Below are 15672 nucleotides of genomic sequence, written 5' to 3'. Positions count from 1 at the left end.
CGGCCGTCGCCCGCCGGGGCCCCCGCCGGGGCCGCTGCCTTGCCGCCCGAGGATGCCGTCGCCCGACGACGAGGACCGCGAGCGTCGCCGGAGCCGCCGGAGGGACCTTCTGCTGAGCCAGCTCTGCTTCCTGGCCTTGGTGGCGCTGCTGCTCTGGTCGCTGTCGAGCATGCAAGAGCATAATGGTGAGTGCTCTTGGCTCGCCCAGAGTGGGCGCTGCGGCTCCTGCAGCTCGGGGCTCCTGGCGGGCGCGGGGCGAGAAGGCTGGCCGGCAGGAAGGGGTGACAAGCATGAGGACACTCCCTGTCCCTCGGAGGGGCTCTGGAGAAGGGGGTCTTGGAAGCGAGGACCGCGCAGTGGAATTGCGGCCGGCACGCTGGGGTGCCTAGCTGGCCCTGGGAACCTTTACCTGTGCCTCTTGGCTCTCTGTCTTTCTTACCCACCCGCAGGAAGGACTGGTGGTGGAGGCGGTGGGGACTGTTACCCTAAAGAAGTCCCCCAAGGCCAGCAATAAAGTTGTTCTGGTCTGACTCGGTACCTGTGCAGGTAATCACCTGTACACCTTTGGCTTGTTGAGGGTACGAAGGGGGCTGGTTCACTGGTGAAACACAATTCACCAGGGTTCCCCACACAGAACAGGCGGTATGGATCAGGTAGAAAGCTCTGCACCCTCCTTTCTAGAACAGGTGCTGGGAACTCTGGGGAGAAAAAAAGTGTTGGCGGCCTGGCTAGGGTTTAGGAATGGACTTGTTCTCTTTCACTGCTCCCTGGAAGACTCATCCTTTTTGTCCACTTGCACCTCTGGAAGAAATGATTTAGATTGTACTGCCCGTCACTCTGCATACTGCCCTCATGGTGCCCTGCAGTGGGTCTGCCCTTTCCCCACAACTTTTGTCTTATTTGTCCTTGGCCTTTCTTGAGCTGAAATAGACCTTGTGGAGAAATGTGCTCAGAACAGTTGTCCACTGAAAACAGTTTGGACCCTGGGGGGCAGCTGTCTAAATAACAGAGGGAAAGACTCGGAAGAATAAGAATGTTGTAAAAACGGTTTTATATCCCAGCAGTTCAAGTGGCACGGTTCGTGGGAAAACAGCCGTAAAAATGGTTGTGAGAAAAAGCCGTTACAAGTATGTGCCTCGGTGTTAAGAAAGATGTAGCTCTAACACAAGGCGTTATGAAATGCACAATAAAAGCATTTTGATAGTGATGGTGAAGGGTGGCATTGGTTAAAAAAAGGATCTCCCCCAAATTGGCTGGTCGTGTGCTTCATGGGGAAAGCAGATGGTCCGTCTTCGTTCAGGTCTTAGCGGATCTCTTGACAGACTTCATCATATATGGTAATATGAGGGAGTCAGTCCTGGTCTTCAGTGGAGCCCTCAGGACTCCAGAGCTCTCTCCTTTTCTCTTGAATCCCAGATTATCTGGCGATGGGGACGGACATCAGGAAGGGGAGTATGCCGGGGAGGGAAGCTGGACTTCTCTTCAGGAGCAGTGTCAGACCTGCCAAAAGCAGTGATTGAATGATTCTCATGAAGAGATTTTTCGTTAGCCCCCTTTTAATCTTACTGATTTTTGTGAGTGCAAAGCCAGTCTGTACTTGATGCCACCTTTGGAAAGGGCCATTCTAAGTCAATTACATGCCGGCCATGTTTCCTGCATGTTGGGGCTCTGGGAGTCCTAGAGTGCCCAGCACTTCCAGAATGTAAAAGACATTTTCCTGGATGGCCAGTGTGGTCCATACAGTTAAGTCCATCAATGACTGGGGGCTGCCTGGGGCCCTGGGAAAGTTGGGATGTTCAGGAGGGAGACACTCTGCAAACTAGAAACCTGGTGGCTAGAATGTCATTTTGAAATGGTTTCCCTAGCACTGACATTTCTTTCCAGGTGCCATCCACTCCTACTTCGTTCCATACCACAACCCTTTCCCTGGTCCCTTCTCTTGATCTCTCTCCTCCCGTATTCTCTCTACTTCTCCTTCTTTCTCTCGCTCTCTTTCTATCTCTCTCTCTTCCCTTCCATAAATGTAGGCCTTCAGAAGACCCCCCACCCCAGCAACTGGAGAGAACTGTGAAAATCCAGCAGTGTGAAGGGGGATGCCATCCAGCCCTCCACTGGCACGCCAGTTGTAATTCTGTCTCGAATCACCTTTTCTTCAAGGAGATACTCATAATTTCATTATGGGATGCCTTGCTGATTCACAGCCAGGCCCAGGTTTTTTTCTTTTTTAGATCATATTCAAAGTGTTAATTAATGTGTGTGAATCTGCAAGTGGTTATTTAGCTTTGAGGAGGTTGTCCTTCAGCATACTTAAGCTTTTGAATATTAATTTTTTACCCTGGAAACTTGGATGCTAACTCTACCTAATTGTCCCCTCAGTATCAATAAAAGTTTGGAATTTGGCCTTGTTTTAATGACCCCGTGTCTGCGAGAGGCTGAGCGATTCACTTGGGGTCACACAGCAATTGAGGAGTAGAAGGAGGACCCGACCCGTGTTGTCCTGGCTCTTTGATCCCACCTCTGTTCCCTGGTATTCATGCTACCATCTGGGTGCAGCTTTGTAATATTTATATAACCACATGGGGGGTACCTTCCTAATGATCAAAGGGGGTATATTTTTTAATTCACCTTGAAAACCACACAGTGATTAAAATGTAACTTCTCAGAAGCCCGTTTCTTAACACATATTGATTTTTCTTTTTTTGTAAGAAGGACCGTTCTTTTACCAAACCAAAATAGAGACTTGTGGCAGTTGTGTTATAGAGTGTTGTATAACATTTCTGATGGTGTGGCACCTGAACTCAATTCCTGACATCTAACCAAAGTGTTTTCTGCTGAGATGGGGCACAAGCATTATTAAATACAGGTCAAGGAGGGGTTGCTGCTGGAATCAAGAAAGATGTGAATCGTCAACAGTAACCAAAGGAGGAATGGTCACTGGTGGGCGGGCTCGGAAGTGCCCGGCACTGTGCTCAGTAGGCTTTATGTGCATTGCTTCATTTAATAGCTGCACGCCCGCTTCGCAGATGCTTGAGCTATCAGAGGTAGAGGAAGAAGTCCTAGTAGCTCTGTTTAGTTGCGGCTGATAAAGATTGCATTTTTGTTCTGTTTTCAAAGCCAGTTGGAGTAAGGTCTCAGGTTGGCTAAACGAGGGTTTTCTTTTCTTTTTCTTGTTTCTGCAGCGAGAATGGATTACTTTTGTATGTTCTGAGTGGTCTGAAAATGTTTAGTTTTTCTTTGAAGTGAGGAGCCCGGTCAGCTTTTTCCAGAAGTGGTGTGAATAAAACCCAGAGTTCTAGCTCAGGAGTGATGATAGACATTCCCTCTAGGAAGTTCCTAGGTAGGTGAATAGCAAATAAGAAAAAAAAATATGTATATGTAATATATATAGCTCAAGGTTTACATGTATATTCTGGCCAGTTACTGTTTCTAATAACAAATCTCCTCAAAACAGAGTGGTGTAGAACTACCATTTTATTTTTGTGCTCATGGATACTTTGGGTCAGGAATTTGGATGGGATGTAGTAGGGATGGCTTATCTCCTGCAGGTCTGGGGCCTCAGCTGGAAAGATGGAAAGGCTGGGTAACTTGACAGCTGGGTCTGCAATCATCTGGAGGCAACATCACTCCCATGTCTGGGGTTGATGCCAGCTGTTGGCTGGACTCTCAGCTGGGCATTTACCCAGAACACCTATGTGTGGCCTCTCCATATGGCTTCTCCATGTGCCTTAGTGTGAACTTCCTCAGAACGCAGCAGCTGGGTTCCAAGAGGACGCAGTGGAAGTATGCAGCATTTTTGTGTCTTAGCCTCAGAAGTCACGTGGTATGACTTCCACTGCTTTCTTTTGGCCACGGCATTGACAGATGTCAACCTAAGTTCAAAAGGGGACATAGATGCTACCACTTTCCCACTGGATGAGTGTCAGGGTATATTGTAAGGAGAACAGGTGGGTATGTATGTTGTGGGTGTCTTTGGAAAACCAGGGATCCAAGGGATAATACCTAAGGTGGTAAATGGTGGTAAATGGTGAATAATAAATACACACAAATTTGAAATACCTTCCAAACGTGAAGACATGGCAGCCCGTCTTAAGTCAGGTGTAGGGTCCACAGGTGGCATCTGACAAGAGGGCTGTGTGGGTACTTGAACTGCACATTTCAGTTGCAGATCTGAGAGCCAATCTTTAGCTTTGTATCCTTCCCTTCCTCTGAGGACAGTGGCCATGACCTCTTGATCTCTCGTGTGGTTTACGTGGAGCCTTGCTGGACTTTTTTCTGCCTGGATATCCTCCCTCCCTGCCCTCCCTCCCATGCTTAACTACACTGGCTTTTCTAATGCTCCTCAAAAGGGTGACATTTCTTCTGGCCCCAGACCTGTCACACATGCCAGTTCCACATTTACCAATCACAGCTCATTCATCCATCGCTTCTGGGCCCAAGATCTTCCCAACCAGACCAGGTCCCCCCATTTTGCTCCCTGAACATCCTCTCTTTTCCCTTCATAGCATTTATCACAGTGGTATTTATTTGGTAATTTGAGTAACCTGTCCTCTTCACCAGATTCTAACAAGCTCCTGGAGGTCAGGGACCCTCTGACCTTTGCTCACCTTTGTCATCTGCACCACCTGCCCATAGTAGATGCCCAAAAGATACTAGTTAAGTGAAGAGGCTGTTTTGATTTCTAAACTACAATACCTGTGATAAAAACTAGTAACTGTGTGTCAGAAACCCAGATACTGGCATGCATTTTAATTTCACAATTTAGAATTCTGCCTTCCCCCACCCCGCTCATCCATCAAATTCAGTGTTGTTACCCATTGTTCATGGCCTAACACAGAGCTGCAGAAGTTGAGTGCCTTGCCTTGTGTCACTTCATTAAGTGGCAGGATTTGAACCTAAGCCTGCTTGCATCCAAGCTGCATGCCCCTGCATTCCCCAGCCCTAGTTTAGGAGGACACGAATAGAAAACGGGAATCACGCTGCCTTTTTCAGTCGACTGGGGAGAGTAAAGGAGTAACAGAAGGTTGCTTTCATAGAAGCAGTATTTTAGAAACACATTGCTTTTCAACCTTTTCTATTTTTTGCCTAAACATATATAGATGTGTCTCTCCTGGCTTTTCTTAGCTGCTCATCAACCCAGATTTTTCTCAAAGATTTCCTTTACTTGCAAGCCTTGAATCCTTGTGGGAAGATTTTTTTCTTAATACCCTGGAGGCTTGGCAAAGCCAAAAGAGTTGCAAAACCAGCCATTTGCTGAGAATTCCAGGGCTTGGTGGAAGTTGGCTGATAGGACAGAATTTTGGCAACTCTCTTTTTCCTCAAGGAGATTGCTTTTCCTTGAGCTAAATCTATTTTTTGGGGGAATAATAGTATACTCACTCTTACATTGGGGAGACTGAGATACAGAAAGTTCAGAAGATTCCCTTAAGTCACATAGCAAATGGGTGGTACTACCAGGAAGGTAATTCAAGTTTTTTTGCTCTTTTCCTGCTTTCAATTTTTGCAGAGCATGTTTGGCAATGACTTTTGTTTGTCTTTGCAACAGTTTGAAACATGGTGTCATCCTGTAGGGTTGGAGAATTTGACATGTTAAGGATACAATGGAAGAAGGTTCTCTCTGAGTGAAAAGCTTGGTCACCATCCAGGCAGTTTTAATCGTGGAGTTGTGAGTTCTAAGACATGGGTGACATCTTCCAGACTCTCTGCTGTGGCTACAGGTGCACCAGTCCTGTCCTCATTCTCACCCCTGAGGGTGGTGATGCTCCTCATTTTTGGGGATCTTAGGGGCTTCACCAGCCCTTATCAGATTTCCACCCCCACCTTTGTATGCGGTGCCTTCTGAAACGGTCTTCAGTGGTATCCCTTGAAGGAGTCCCTGCCTGGACCCCACTGGTATAAGACCCAAGGACCTCCACTCATTCATCCAGTTAATATGTGGCAGCTTTTTGTTAGTTGTTGGAGTGACAGCAGTGTCTGAGATGGATACCCAGAATATTGTCCTCGTGGTGGCTTAGACTTTAGTGGGAAGACGGCCATTGAACAACTAGTTTTCAGGAATTATGGGAGAGGCGAATGAGAAATATAGCATGGCACGGAGGAGGTGTTGGTAGTAGTCAGGAGAAGCTGGAACCTGGAAAATACAAGGAATTAGGTTGGTAATGAAGAAAAGAAACCCCAAAGTCTAAAAAATGGTCAAAATATACTGGCGGGCAGTTCACAAAGCAGTTGCAAATGACCAGTAGATACCAGTAAAAATCCTCAGCCTTAATAATAATCAGGGAAATCTCATTTTAAAAATGATGAAATACAATTATTAGATATCGTATTGGCAAAAATGAAAATGTAGGATAATGTCAAGCGTTAACACAGGTTCAGGAGAGACAGCTTCTCTCATTTACTGTAGGTGAGGGTGTAAATTGGTTCCCCAAACACCATGGGGAAGTGTAAAACGATAAGATTTTAGGCACAGACTCCAAATGAAACCTTGGCTGATAAAAATAAATTAATGTTTAAAAAACATTTTTAACATTTTTATTTATTGAGAGACAGAGACAGATCAGGGAAAGACAGAGAGAGGAGGAGACACAGAATCTGAAGCAGACTCCGGGCTAGCACAGGGCTCGAACTCACAAACTGCGAGATCATGACCTGAACTGAAGTTGGATACTTAACTAATTGAGCCACCCAGATGTGCCCCCACCCAAATTTAATGTTTATTTATTTTTGAGGGACAGACAGAGCATAGATTGGGGAGGAACAGGGAGAGAGGGAGACACAGAATCTGAAGTGGGCTCTGGGCTCTGAGCTGTCAGCACAGAGCCTGACATGGGGCCCCTATGCACAAACTATGAGATCATGACCTGAGCCAAAGTCGGATGCTTAATTGACTGAGCCACCCAAGCATCCCAACCTAGCTAATTTTTAATGAGATGTGTATACGGGGATGTGGTGGATTCAAATGGCAGTGCTTAGACATTTAATACTTGGATGGAAACTCAGCTTTCCCAGGGGCACCTGGGTGGCTCAGTTGGTTAAACATCCAACTCTTGATTTCAGCTCAGGTCATGATCTCATGGTTCGTGAGTTTGAACACCATGTTGGGCTCTGCATTCTCTCTTCTCTCTCTTTCCCTACCATGTTCACATGCTCTCTCTTTCTCCAAAAATATACAAACATTAAAAAAAAAAAAGAAAACTCAACTTTCCTGGACACATCTGTGACCTTGGAGAATGTTGGTCATGATTCTTTGAACTCTGGACTTCAGACATTGGAGGGAACAGGGGAATAGGCCTTTGTTATTTCTGGAGGTGTTGAAACCAATATAAGTTGCTTATCTAAATTGTGAAATCTAGCCATTACTCCTTGCTTGTCAATCACTCTTCATTTCTAGAAGAGTGAGAACAATTAAAGTCTGCCCCTCTGTTGACCCAGTTCAGGGGAACTTCACATTTGCAACTTTGTTTTTCTCTTCATGACTCTCTTTCTGCTTCTGTATTATTTGACCTCAGGGAAAGTCATTTTCACTTGAGTGACAAATGGTGCGCTGTGAACCTGGGAACAGGAAGTAACAAGCACATTTCTTGAATAGGATTTTGATGTTAAAACAAAGTGGGTGACGGGAGGCATAGGTGACCAGGAGAAAGGGGGTGCCACAAGTTAACATCGCTGAGGCAGTAGCACCGTCTTTAAGAAGAAGTCTTCACTTTTGGACATTTTGATTTTGATTGCTGGGAGGACATCTAGGTGGAATATAGCTGATTGTTAAGAGTCAAGATCATAAGAAGTTGTTACAAATAAATACCTGGGGAATAGTATGCATGATGGTGAAAATTATATCTTTGCTTGGCTCTTGGGTTTCCGTCTTCTCTGCACATTGTAATCACCAGGAAACTTTAAACTTTACTTATGTCTGGGCCCAACACCCCCCCACCCCGCCACTGTGCCCCAACCTCAGAGATTCTGACATAATGTTCCTGGATGTAGCCTGGGTATTATTTTAAAGGGAAGCCGATGGCTCCAGTGTGTAGCCAAGACTGGGCATGACTGGGCTAGATCAGTGGTCAGGATTTACCTTATCACGGCCACATCAGTGCTCTTTGTACCCGAGCTGTGAAGCACACTGGGCTTCATTTTTCTGTATTAAATGTGAATGAATATTTGTCTGCTTGGTTTTTTCAGCCTTCACCACTAATTGAAGCCCAAGCTTTCCTCCGGTTGCCCTTGCCTTCTCTGCCTATGTACACTGCCATTGGATATTCTATCCAGTTCTCTTTTTGAAGAAATCCTTCTCAGATTCTTCCAGCTTGTTCTAGTCTGGACAGGTTGCTTATTAAATCAGCTGCCTAGCTGTCATCTGGAGATCTGCCTTCAGCTTCATTCTGCCTGTGGTTCCCCCCCCCCCCGCTCCCCCCTGCTCTCCCTGTGTTGCAAGGAACCTGTGTGCGTTTCCTGCCCTGCTTGGTTTTATCCCTTCATCTGTGGTATAGTTTTCTGGGGCTCACACACTCCTGGTGCCTCCTAAGACAGGGGGTGTGGAAATAAAACAAAGGTTTAAGATATCATGGGTTTGAAAATAGGTTTGAAAACACATTGATTCGAGTCTCATACTTTGAGATAGTTTGGCAGGAGGGGGAACCCAGTTTCCTCAGTTTTGAAGGCATTGCTCTCAGGACTTGCAGGGTTACCTCTGAGAAGTCTGATGCTCTTCCAGTTCTTTTGTATGTTACCTGTTTCCCCCCACCTCTCCCAAAAGCGTGGGTGCTCTTTGCTCTGCTCCTAATGCTCAGGCATATTAGTTAAGTGGCTGGCATGGTTCTGTTTTCATGGATTGTCCTGGGCACTCCCCTTGTTCCTTTCATCTGGAGGCTGATGTCCTTTCAGATCTGGGAACTTTCTCCAACCCAAACTCTCCCCTCTCTGGATCCTCTCTTATTGCAGTGGTGGATTCCAAGATTGATATTCTGATTTCTGATCTCTTCTCTCCCATTTCCCCCTCATCCTTCTGCTCTAACTTCTATAGTTTGCTGAACCACTTCTTGTTCCACTGAGCATTTCATTTCTGCCATCTTATTTTTAGTTTCCAAGAGCTCTTTTTCTCCCTGCTCTGAAAGTTATTTTTAGTAGTTTCCTGTTCTGCTTCATCGATACAGTATCATTGCTTATATCCAAAGTGTATGAATAGTAAGTAGTCTTTGGAATTTCCTTTTCTCTATGTGGACTTGGTTTTTTCCAAGTTGCTGTTGTCTGTTTTGTTTTTCATATTATGTGCTTTCTTTGAAAGTTAAGTGGTCCATGGTGTGTGCTCATATTTAAGAGAGGCCACTGAAATGATTGGAAACTGCTAAGAGGAGGGTCTGTTGACTTTCTCTGTAAGGTGATCCAACTGGGCCATGTCACTGGGCAGTGCTCAGTGTCTCCAGTTCTGAATCTTTATCGGGGGGTGATTGGATTCCTCAGAGAGGGGTTGTCCTGTGTCCTGTCTGGAGGGAGATCCAGTGGGAATCCAGTAGGAGAGGAAGTGGGGGCTAGGGGGTATTATTCAGCAGAAACACTCTCCTAGACTCGGTGAGTTGTCCCAAGGCAGTTATAAGTATGATGGGGCTGAGCAATTTATTTTGATACGTTGCAGGAGGGTCCTGAGTTATTTCAGGCTGCTTTCCTCCTCCCCTGCTTCCCTCCCTTCCTGCCTTCCTCCTTTCTCTCTTTAGCTCTTGTATACATGAAACTGGTAAGGGTTGTTGCCCCCTGGCGGGGCTTATGCTCAGGGGTAGGGGGAAGGCATAGTCTTCACCATCGCCTTTCCTTTAATTGAAATTTTTATTGAGATGGTTATAGGTTCATATGCAGTTGTAAAGAATAATGCAGAGAGATTCCTAGTATATTTCCCCCAGTGTCCTTCAATGGTAACATTTTGCACAACTCTAGTATAAAACCATAACAAGAGAAGTGTCATTGATACAAGCCACCAACCTTATGCAGATTCCTGAGTTTCATTTGTGCTTATGTGCACACGTGTGTGCATGCGTATATGAGTGCCTGTTTAAGTGTATGTAGTATGTATGTGTAGTGTATATGTGTGCAGTATGTGCGTATGTATTCCGTATGTGTACATGTGTAAGCATGTAGTGTGTACACATACATGTGTATGTGCATGCAGTATGTGTGTTGTGTGTACATGTAGTATATGTATTGTGTATATAATGTGTTTAGCCTGTGTATGCCTGTTGTGTGTATGTGCATGTAGTATTTATACATGCGTGTATAGTATTGTATACGTTTGTGTGTAGTGTGTGTTAGAGGTGTGTGTGTGTGTTTTACACAGCTTTCTCACCTGTGTTCGTTGCTGTAATCACCACAATGAGAATATTGCACAGATCCACCATCGTGAGGATAACTTGTGTTGCCCTTTCCTTTAAAAAATTTTTTTTAATGTTTTTATTTATTTTTGAAGGAGAGACAGCATGAGCAGAGGAGGGGCAGAGAGAGAGGGAGACACAGATTCTGAAGCAGGCTCCAGGCTCTGAGCTGTCAGCACAGAGTCCAACACGGGGCTCGAACCCACGAACAGTGAGATCATGACCTGAGCTGAAGTTGGACACTTAACTGACTGAGTCACCCAGGCCTCCCATGCCCTTTCCTAACCACACACAGCCTAAGTACCATTTTATTCAGGAGCAATAGTCAAGGTTAGTAACTTCTATCACTTCAAAAATGAAATTAAAAAATTATAGCTGAGATACCAACTCACACCAGTCAGAGTGGCTAAAATGAACAAATCAAGAGACTATAGATGCTGGCAAGGGTGTGGAGAGACGGGCACTCTCCTACACTGCTGGTGGCAATGTAAACTGGTGCAGCCACTCTGGAAAACAGTGTGGAGGTTCCTCAAAAAACTATCCATAGAACTCCCTTATGACCCAGCAATAGCACTGCTAGGGATTTACCCAAGAGAGACAGAAATGCTGATGCATAGGAGCACATGTACCCCAATGTTCATAGCAGCACTGTCAACAATAGCCAAAACATGGAAAGAGCCTAAATGTCCATCACCTGACGAATGGATCAAGAAGATGTATATATTCACGATGGAGTACTACATGGCAATGAGAGGGAATGACACATGGCCCTTGGTAGGAAAGTGGATGGACCTCGAGGGTGTCATGCTAAGCGAAATAAGTAAGGCAGAGAAGGACAGATACTGTATGTTTGCACTCATAGGTCTAACAGGAGAAACCTAACAGAGGACCATAGGGAGGGGAAGGGGGAAAGAAAGCTGGGAAGAGAGAGGGACACAAACCATGAGAGACTATTGAATACTGAAAACGAACTGAGGGCTGAAGGGGGAGGGGAGGGGGGAAGGGGGTGATGGTCATGGAAGGGAGCACTTGTGGGGAGAAGCACTGGGTGTTATATGGAAACCAATTTGACAATAAACTATTATTTAAAAAAATTATAGTTTCTAGAATTAAAGGAAATTACATTACCAGAAGTGTCACTCTACACCAAAAGCTGCTTGTGAGTTGGGGGTGGAGAGAGGAGTGTGAAGTCAGTCAACATTCGTGAAATTGAGGCATGGCGACCTTTCTACATCTTCAGGTTCACTCCTAATCAGGGATGGCAGCTGGACCAAAGTGCCAGATAGAGGCTGTGTGTGGCTGGTGACCAGTTTCTTTGGGGAGTAATGTTTCCTATTATTTGCACGGCATTGCTGAATGAACGCTCCATGAAAAGTTTTTTCAAGTTGCTTGTTCATTCAGACAGTTTGGCGAAGCTTTCTGCAATGAGATTTTCACCATTATTTGTTTCCTAGGTATTAGGGATAGAGATCTTGGGGGCTTTTGTCTCAACATCTGAGAATTGCTATTGAGGCCTGGAACCCGGTTTTCTGACTCTGCTTAGTAAATAACTAAGGAAAAAGCAGAAAATTAAAGTTAGAAATGGATTTAATGCAGAGGACTCAGTGAAATTATTTCAAAATCAGAAGTTTCTGAAGTGCTGGAATCTTGCTGAGAATGACTTGGCATGTAGTGTAATCACTAAATGGGGAAAATTAGGGAATTTCAGGGGGAGGCTACTTCTTATAGCAAATAAAAGATTTTGTTTTTCTGGAAATACCGGCTCTTAGGACAGTCTTAGCTTGCTTCAGGAGAGAGTTAAGATCGTTAGCTTACTTTCCACCTGGCGAGTCACCTCATATAACCATAGGAATGATTAGTTGTTTCAAAAATGAGTGATGGTGAATTTTTTCCTGTTGGGGTTTTTGAGTCTACAAGATTTCAACTTTTTTCATACCTGGTGTTACAATTTTAGTCTGTTATCTGAACACGACTTCCAAACAAAGCAGTTTCCTAGGACCTTAACACCCTAGGTTTTGAAAACCCGATGATAATCACCTTAGTGGGATTTCATAATATGGTTATTTGAAATCACAAGCATTTGCTGGGGTAAGTGCAGAAAGAAAACCCGTTGCACCTACTTTTGATAAATCTGGACATGAGGACAGGTCAATTCCAGTGTTTTCCAAAACTGTGGTATATTTCCTCCCTTATATATTATGAAATTGATCAAATACTATATATAATAACTTGGATACTGCTTTTGAAATTGAAAAACTAATGTACATTAAAATTGACTGATATGCACAACAAAAATACCTGCCCCCCAAAACTTTCTCAAACTAACCCTTTGTAATCATATACCCTTCCTCATCCCTAACCCTTCACCTCTGTTACCATGGTTTTGTCTTTTTGAGAATGTCAAGCAAATGGAATCATACAGGATGAAATCTTTTGACACTGTCTTAATTCACTCAGCAGAGTGCCTCTCAGACATATCTACATTGTTGCATGTGTAGGTAGTCCATTCCTTTTCATGGCTGGGTAGTATTTCATTAAACCAAATGTACAGAGCTTGTTTATCCATTTACCTGTTGACATTTGGGTTGGTTTTAGTTTTGGTAATTATGAATAGAGCTGCAATAAACATTCAGATCCCAGGGTGGTTTTTGTTCTTCTTAATTTTTATTTCTTTTTTCTTACTTTATCATACTGGCTGAGACTTCTAGTGCAATGTTGAGTTTGGGTCGATATCCTTGCCTTGTCCCTGATCTTAAGGGGAAAACTTTCCATCCCTCATCATCAAGTATGATGTTTACTGTAGGGCTTTCATAGATGTCCTTTATCAAGTTGAGGAGGCTCCATCTAGTTACAGTTTGTTGAGAATTTTTATCAGCGATGGGTATTGAAGTTTGTCAGGTGCTTTTCTGCATCAGTTTATATGATCCTGTTTTTTTCTTTAGATAGTTAATATAGTAGATTACATGGTTTAATTTTTCAAATACAGATTCAGCCTTGTATACCCTGGAAAAGCCCCACTTGATCATGATGTGTTTTTTACTTCACTTTTCTGGATTTGAATGTCCTGTTTTATTGAGGACTTTCACATCTGTGATCACCCAGAGTGTTGGTCATAGTTTTTTTTTTCTTGTACTATCTCTGTCTGTTGTTGCTAGTCCCATGAAATGAATTAGGAACCATTATTCCCTTTTCCTCCGTTTCCTAGAAGAGATTGTGTAGAATTTGTAGATTTTGCTTTTTAACTTACCATAAACATTTCTCCATGGCATTAAACTTAAAACATAATTTTCAATGTTTGTGTAAGGACAGTATTAAAAATCACAAAAATTTTCTTAGTATGATGTTTATTGAACACTCTGCATGCTTGAGACACTGTTTAAATGCATTTCCCTGTATTGAGTCTTTTAATCTGCACGATATCAAATGGAGTGGGTACCAGTATGGTCTCCACTTTACATGCAAAGGAAAATAAGACAAAATGTGTAAATAACTTGCCCAAAGTTTCTATGTGGCTGAGTAGTATTTGAATTCAGGCTCTCTGATTCCAGACCCATAGCCTTAACTATTACATTTTATCCTCTGGTTATATGACTGTTTATTTTTTCAGGCCTCCATTTGGGATATGTAGGTATTTTCTATGTCCTCACATTGATCAATGTTCTTCTACTGAAGTCCTTGATAATTGATGGCAATTTCTTTAGGCTGGTGTCTTAGAAGTAAGTGCTATGTCAGTGTCAAAGTGCATACCTGTTGTAAAGGCTAACATCCTGCTGTGTAATTTTCCAGGAATTTGAAGAAATTAAAAGTTCCAACAGCAGTGTTTGAGAGCACTGTATTTAGTGTTCTCTGCCAGAATGGAATATTATGATTATTTTAAATATTTTAAATTCAGTTTGCAGAGAGATGGTATCTTATTGCTTTATTTTGTGTTTTCTTTGTACTAGTGAAGCTGAATGTTTAAAATGTTTATTGGCTGTTTTTATTTCTTGGAGAAAAACATATTCATGTCTAGTCTCCATTTTTTTTTCTAATGGGATAACTATTTTTCTTAATGATTTGTAAAACTATTTATATTTAGTCTATAAATCTAAATCTGTTTTTTATCCTATTTCACAAGTTTTGGTGTTTTTTTTTTCTTTTTTGGGCATACAGAAGATTTTCATTTTTATCTAGTTAAAACAATTTTTCTTTTCTCTTGTATTTTTTGCTTTGATCCAGGATCTCAAGTGTGTACATAAAACCTTGGTTTGTGAGCATAATTTGTTCTAGAAACATGCTTGTAATCCAGAATACTTGTACATCAAAGCAAATTTCAAAAACCATTGGCTCAGTTGTGATCATGTGACGTTTGGCATCACGTACAACTCATCTTGCAAGACGTCGCTCCTTTAGCAAGTTAAGATTTACTGAAAATGTTGGCTCTTCTTTCAGAACACTCTCAGAACAAGTTACTCCCAATCCAAGGTTTTGCTGTATTTATGCCACATAATCCTTTATGTCTTTTTCTCCTATTATGGTTCACTTAAAAAAAAAAAACTAACTCTTTACTTCATTTAGAAGGTATCAGAGCCAAGATCAAGATTTCACTTAAACAGATGAACAGATTTAATAGTTAAATTTTTTTAGAATAATCTTTCCTTTACCCACACATTTGTGGTCTGACCTTTATTCCATACTTGTTCTCTTATGTGCCAGAAGCAGTGATGTGATGTCTATTTTGTTCTGTTTACTCATTAATTAATTGTAGTTCATTGGCATATTAAATAACTGATAGGACAAGACTCTTCTATTGTTTTGGTGAAAAAAATCATTTGCTGTTATCACTTGTTTATCCTTCCACGTGAACTTTAGAATCTGTTGAATTTTGCTCAAATGCCTCTGGGTTTTGACAAATCTATAATTTGTGGAAAAAATGATATTTTATAGCATTGATCATTTTCATTCAGAATGTGCTTCATTTGATCAAGGCTTTAAAACAAATCTACCCAGATTCATAATTATTTCCCCATTTCTTTCTTACATTTCTTTGTGAAAGCCATTCTATAATAACAGAATATGGCTGTTATTATGACTGTTATTTCATTCTTTATATCTTAAAATATTTACTCTTCATAAGTAATTCTGTTATGTTTCATTTTTTTCTTGTTTAAAACATTATTATTTTTTTAATCTTTAACAAAGGGGTTGGTATTTTGTATTTTTTTATTTTTTTTCCATAATATTTTATTGTCAAATTGTTTTCCATATAACACCCAGTGCTCTTCCCCTTAAGTGCCCTCCACCATCACCACCACCTCTTTTCCCCCCTCCCCCTTCCCCC

The 15672-nt window shown here is 42.6% G+C and overlaps 1 protein-coding gene across 1 annotated transcript in view; it reads left to right on the top strand.

The window, feature by feature from the left end:
* The first annotated feature begins 6 nt into the window (after nucleotides 1-6).
* SLC24A3 (solute carrier family 24 member 3) overlaps nucleotides 7-15672 on the top strand; it is a 491111-nt gene continuing 475445 nt past the window's right edge. The window contains exon 1 of the mRNA XM_029917030.1: nucleotides 7-185. Coding sequence (XP_029772890.1) covers nucleotides 53-185 — 133 coding nt within the window. The 5' untranslated portion in view covers nucleotides 7-52. The remainder of the gene's footprint in view (nucleotides 186-15672) is intronic.

This window comes from Suricata suricatta, chromosome 12 (assembly GCF_006229205.1).
Source record: "Suricata suricatta isolate VVHF042 chromosome 12, meerkat_22Aug2017_6uvM2_HiC, whole genome shotgun sequence".
In the NCBI taxonomy this organism is placed as follows: domain Eukaryota; kingdom Metazoa; phylum Chordata; class Mammalia; order Carnivora; family Herpestidae; genus Suricata; species Suricata suricatta.
The sequence above is the reverse complement of the archived record's forward strand: the minus strand, read 5'-3'. Positions and strand labels throughout refer to the sequence as shown.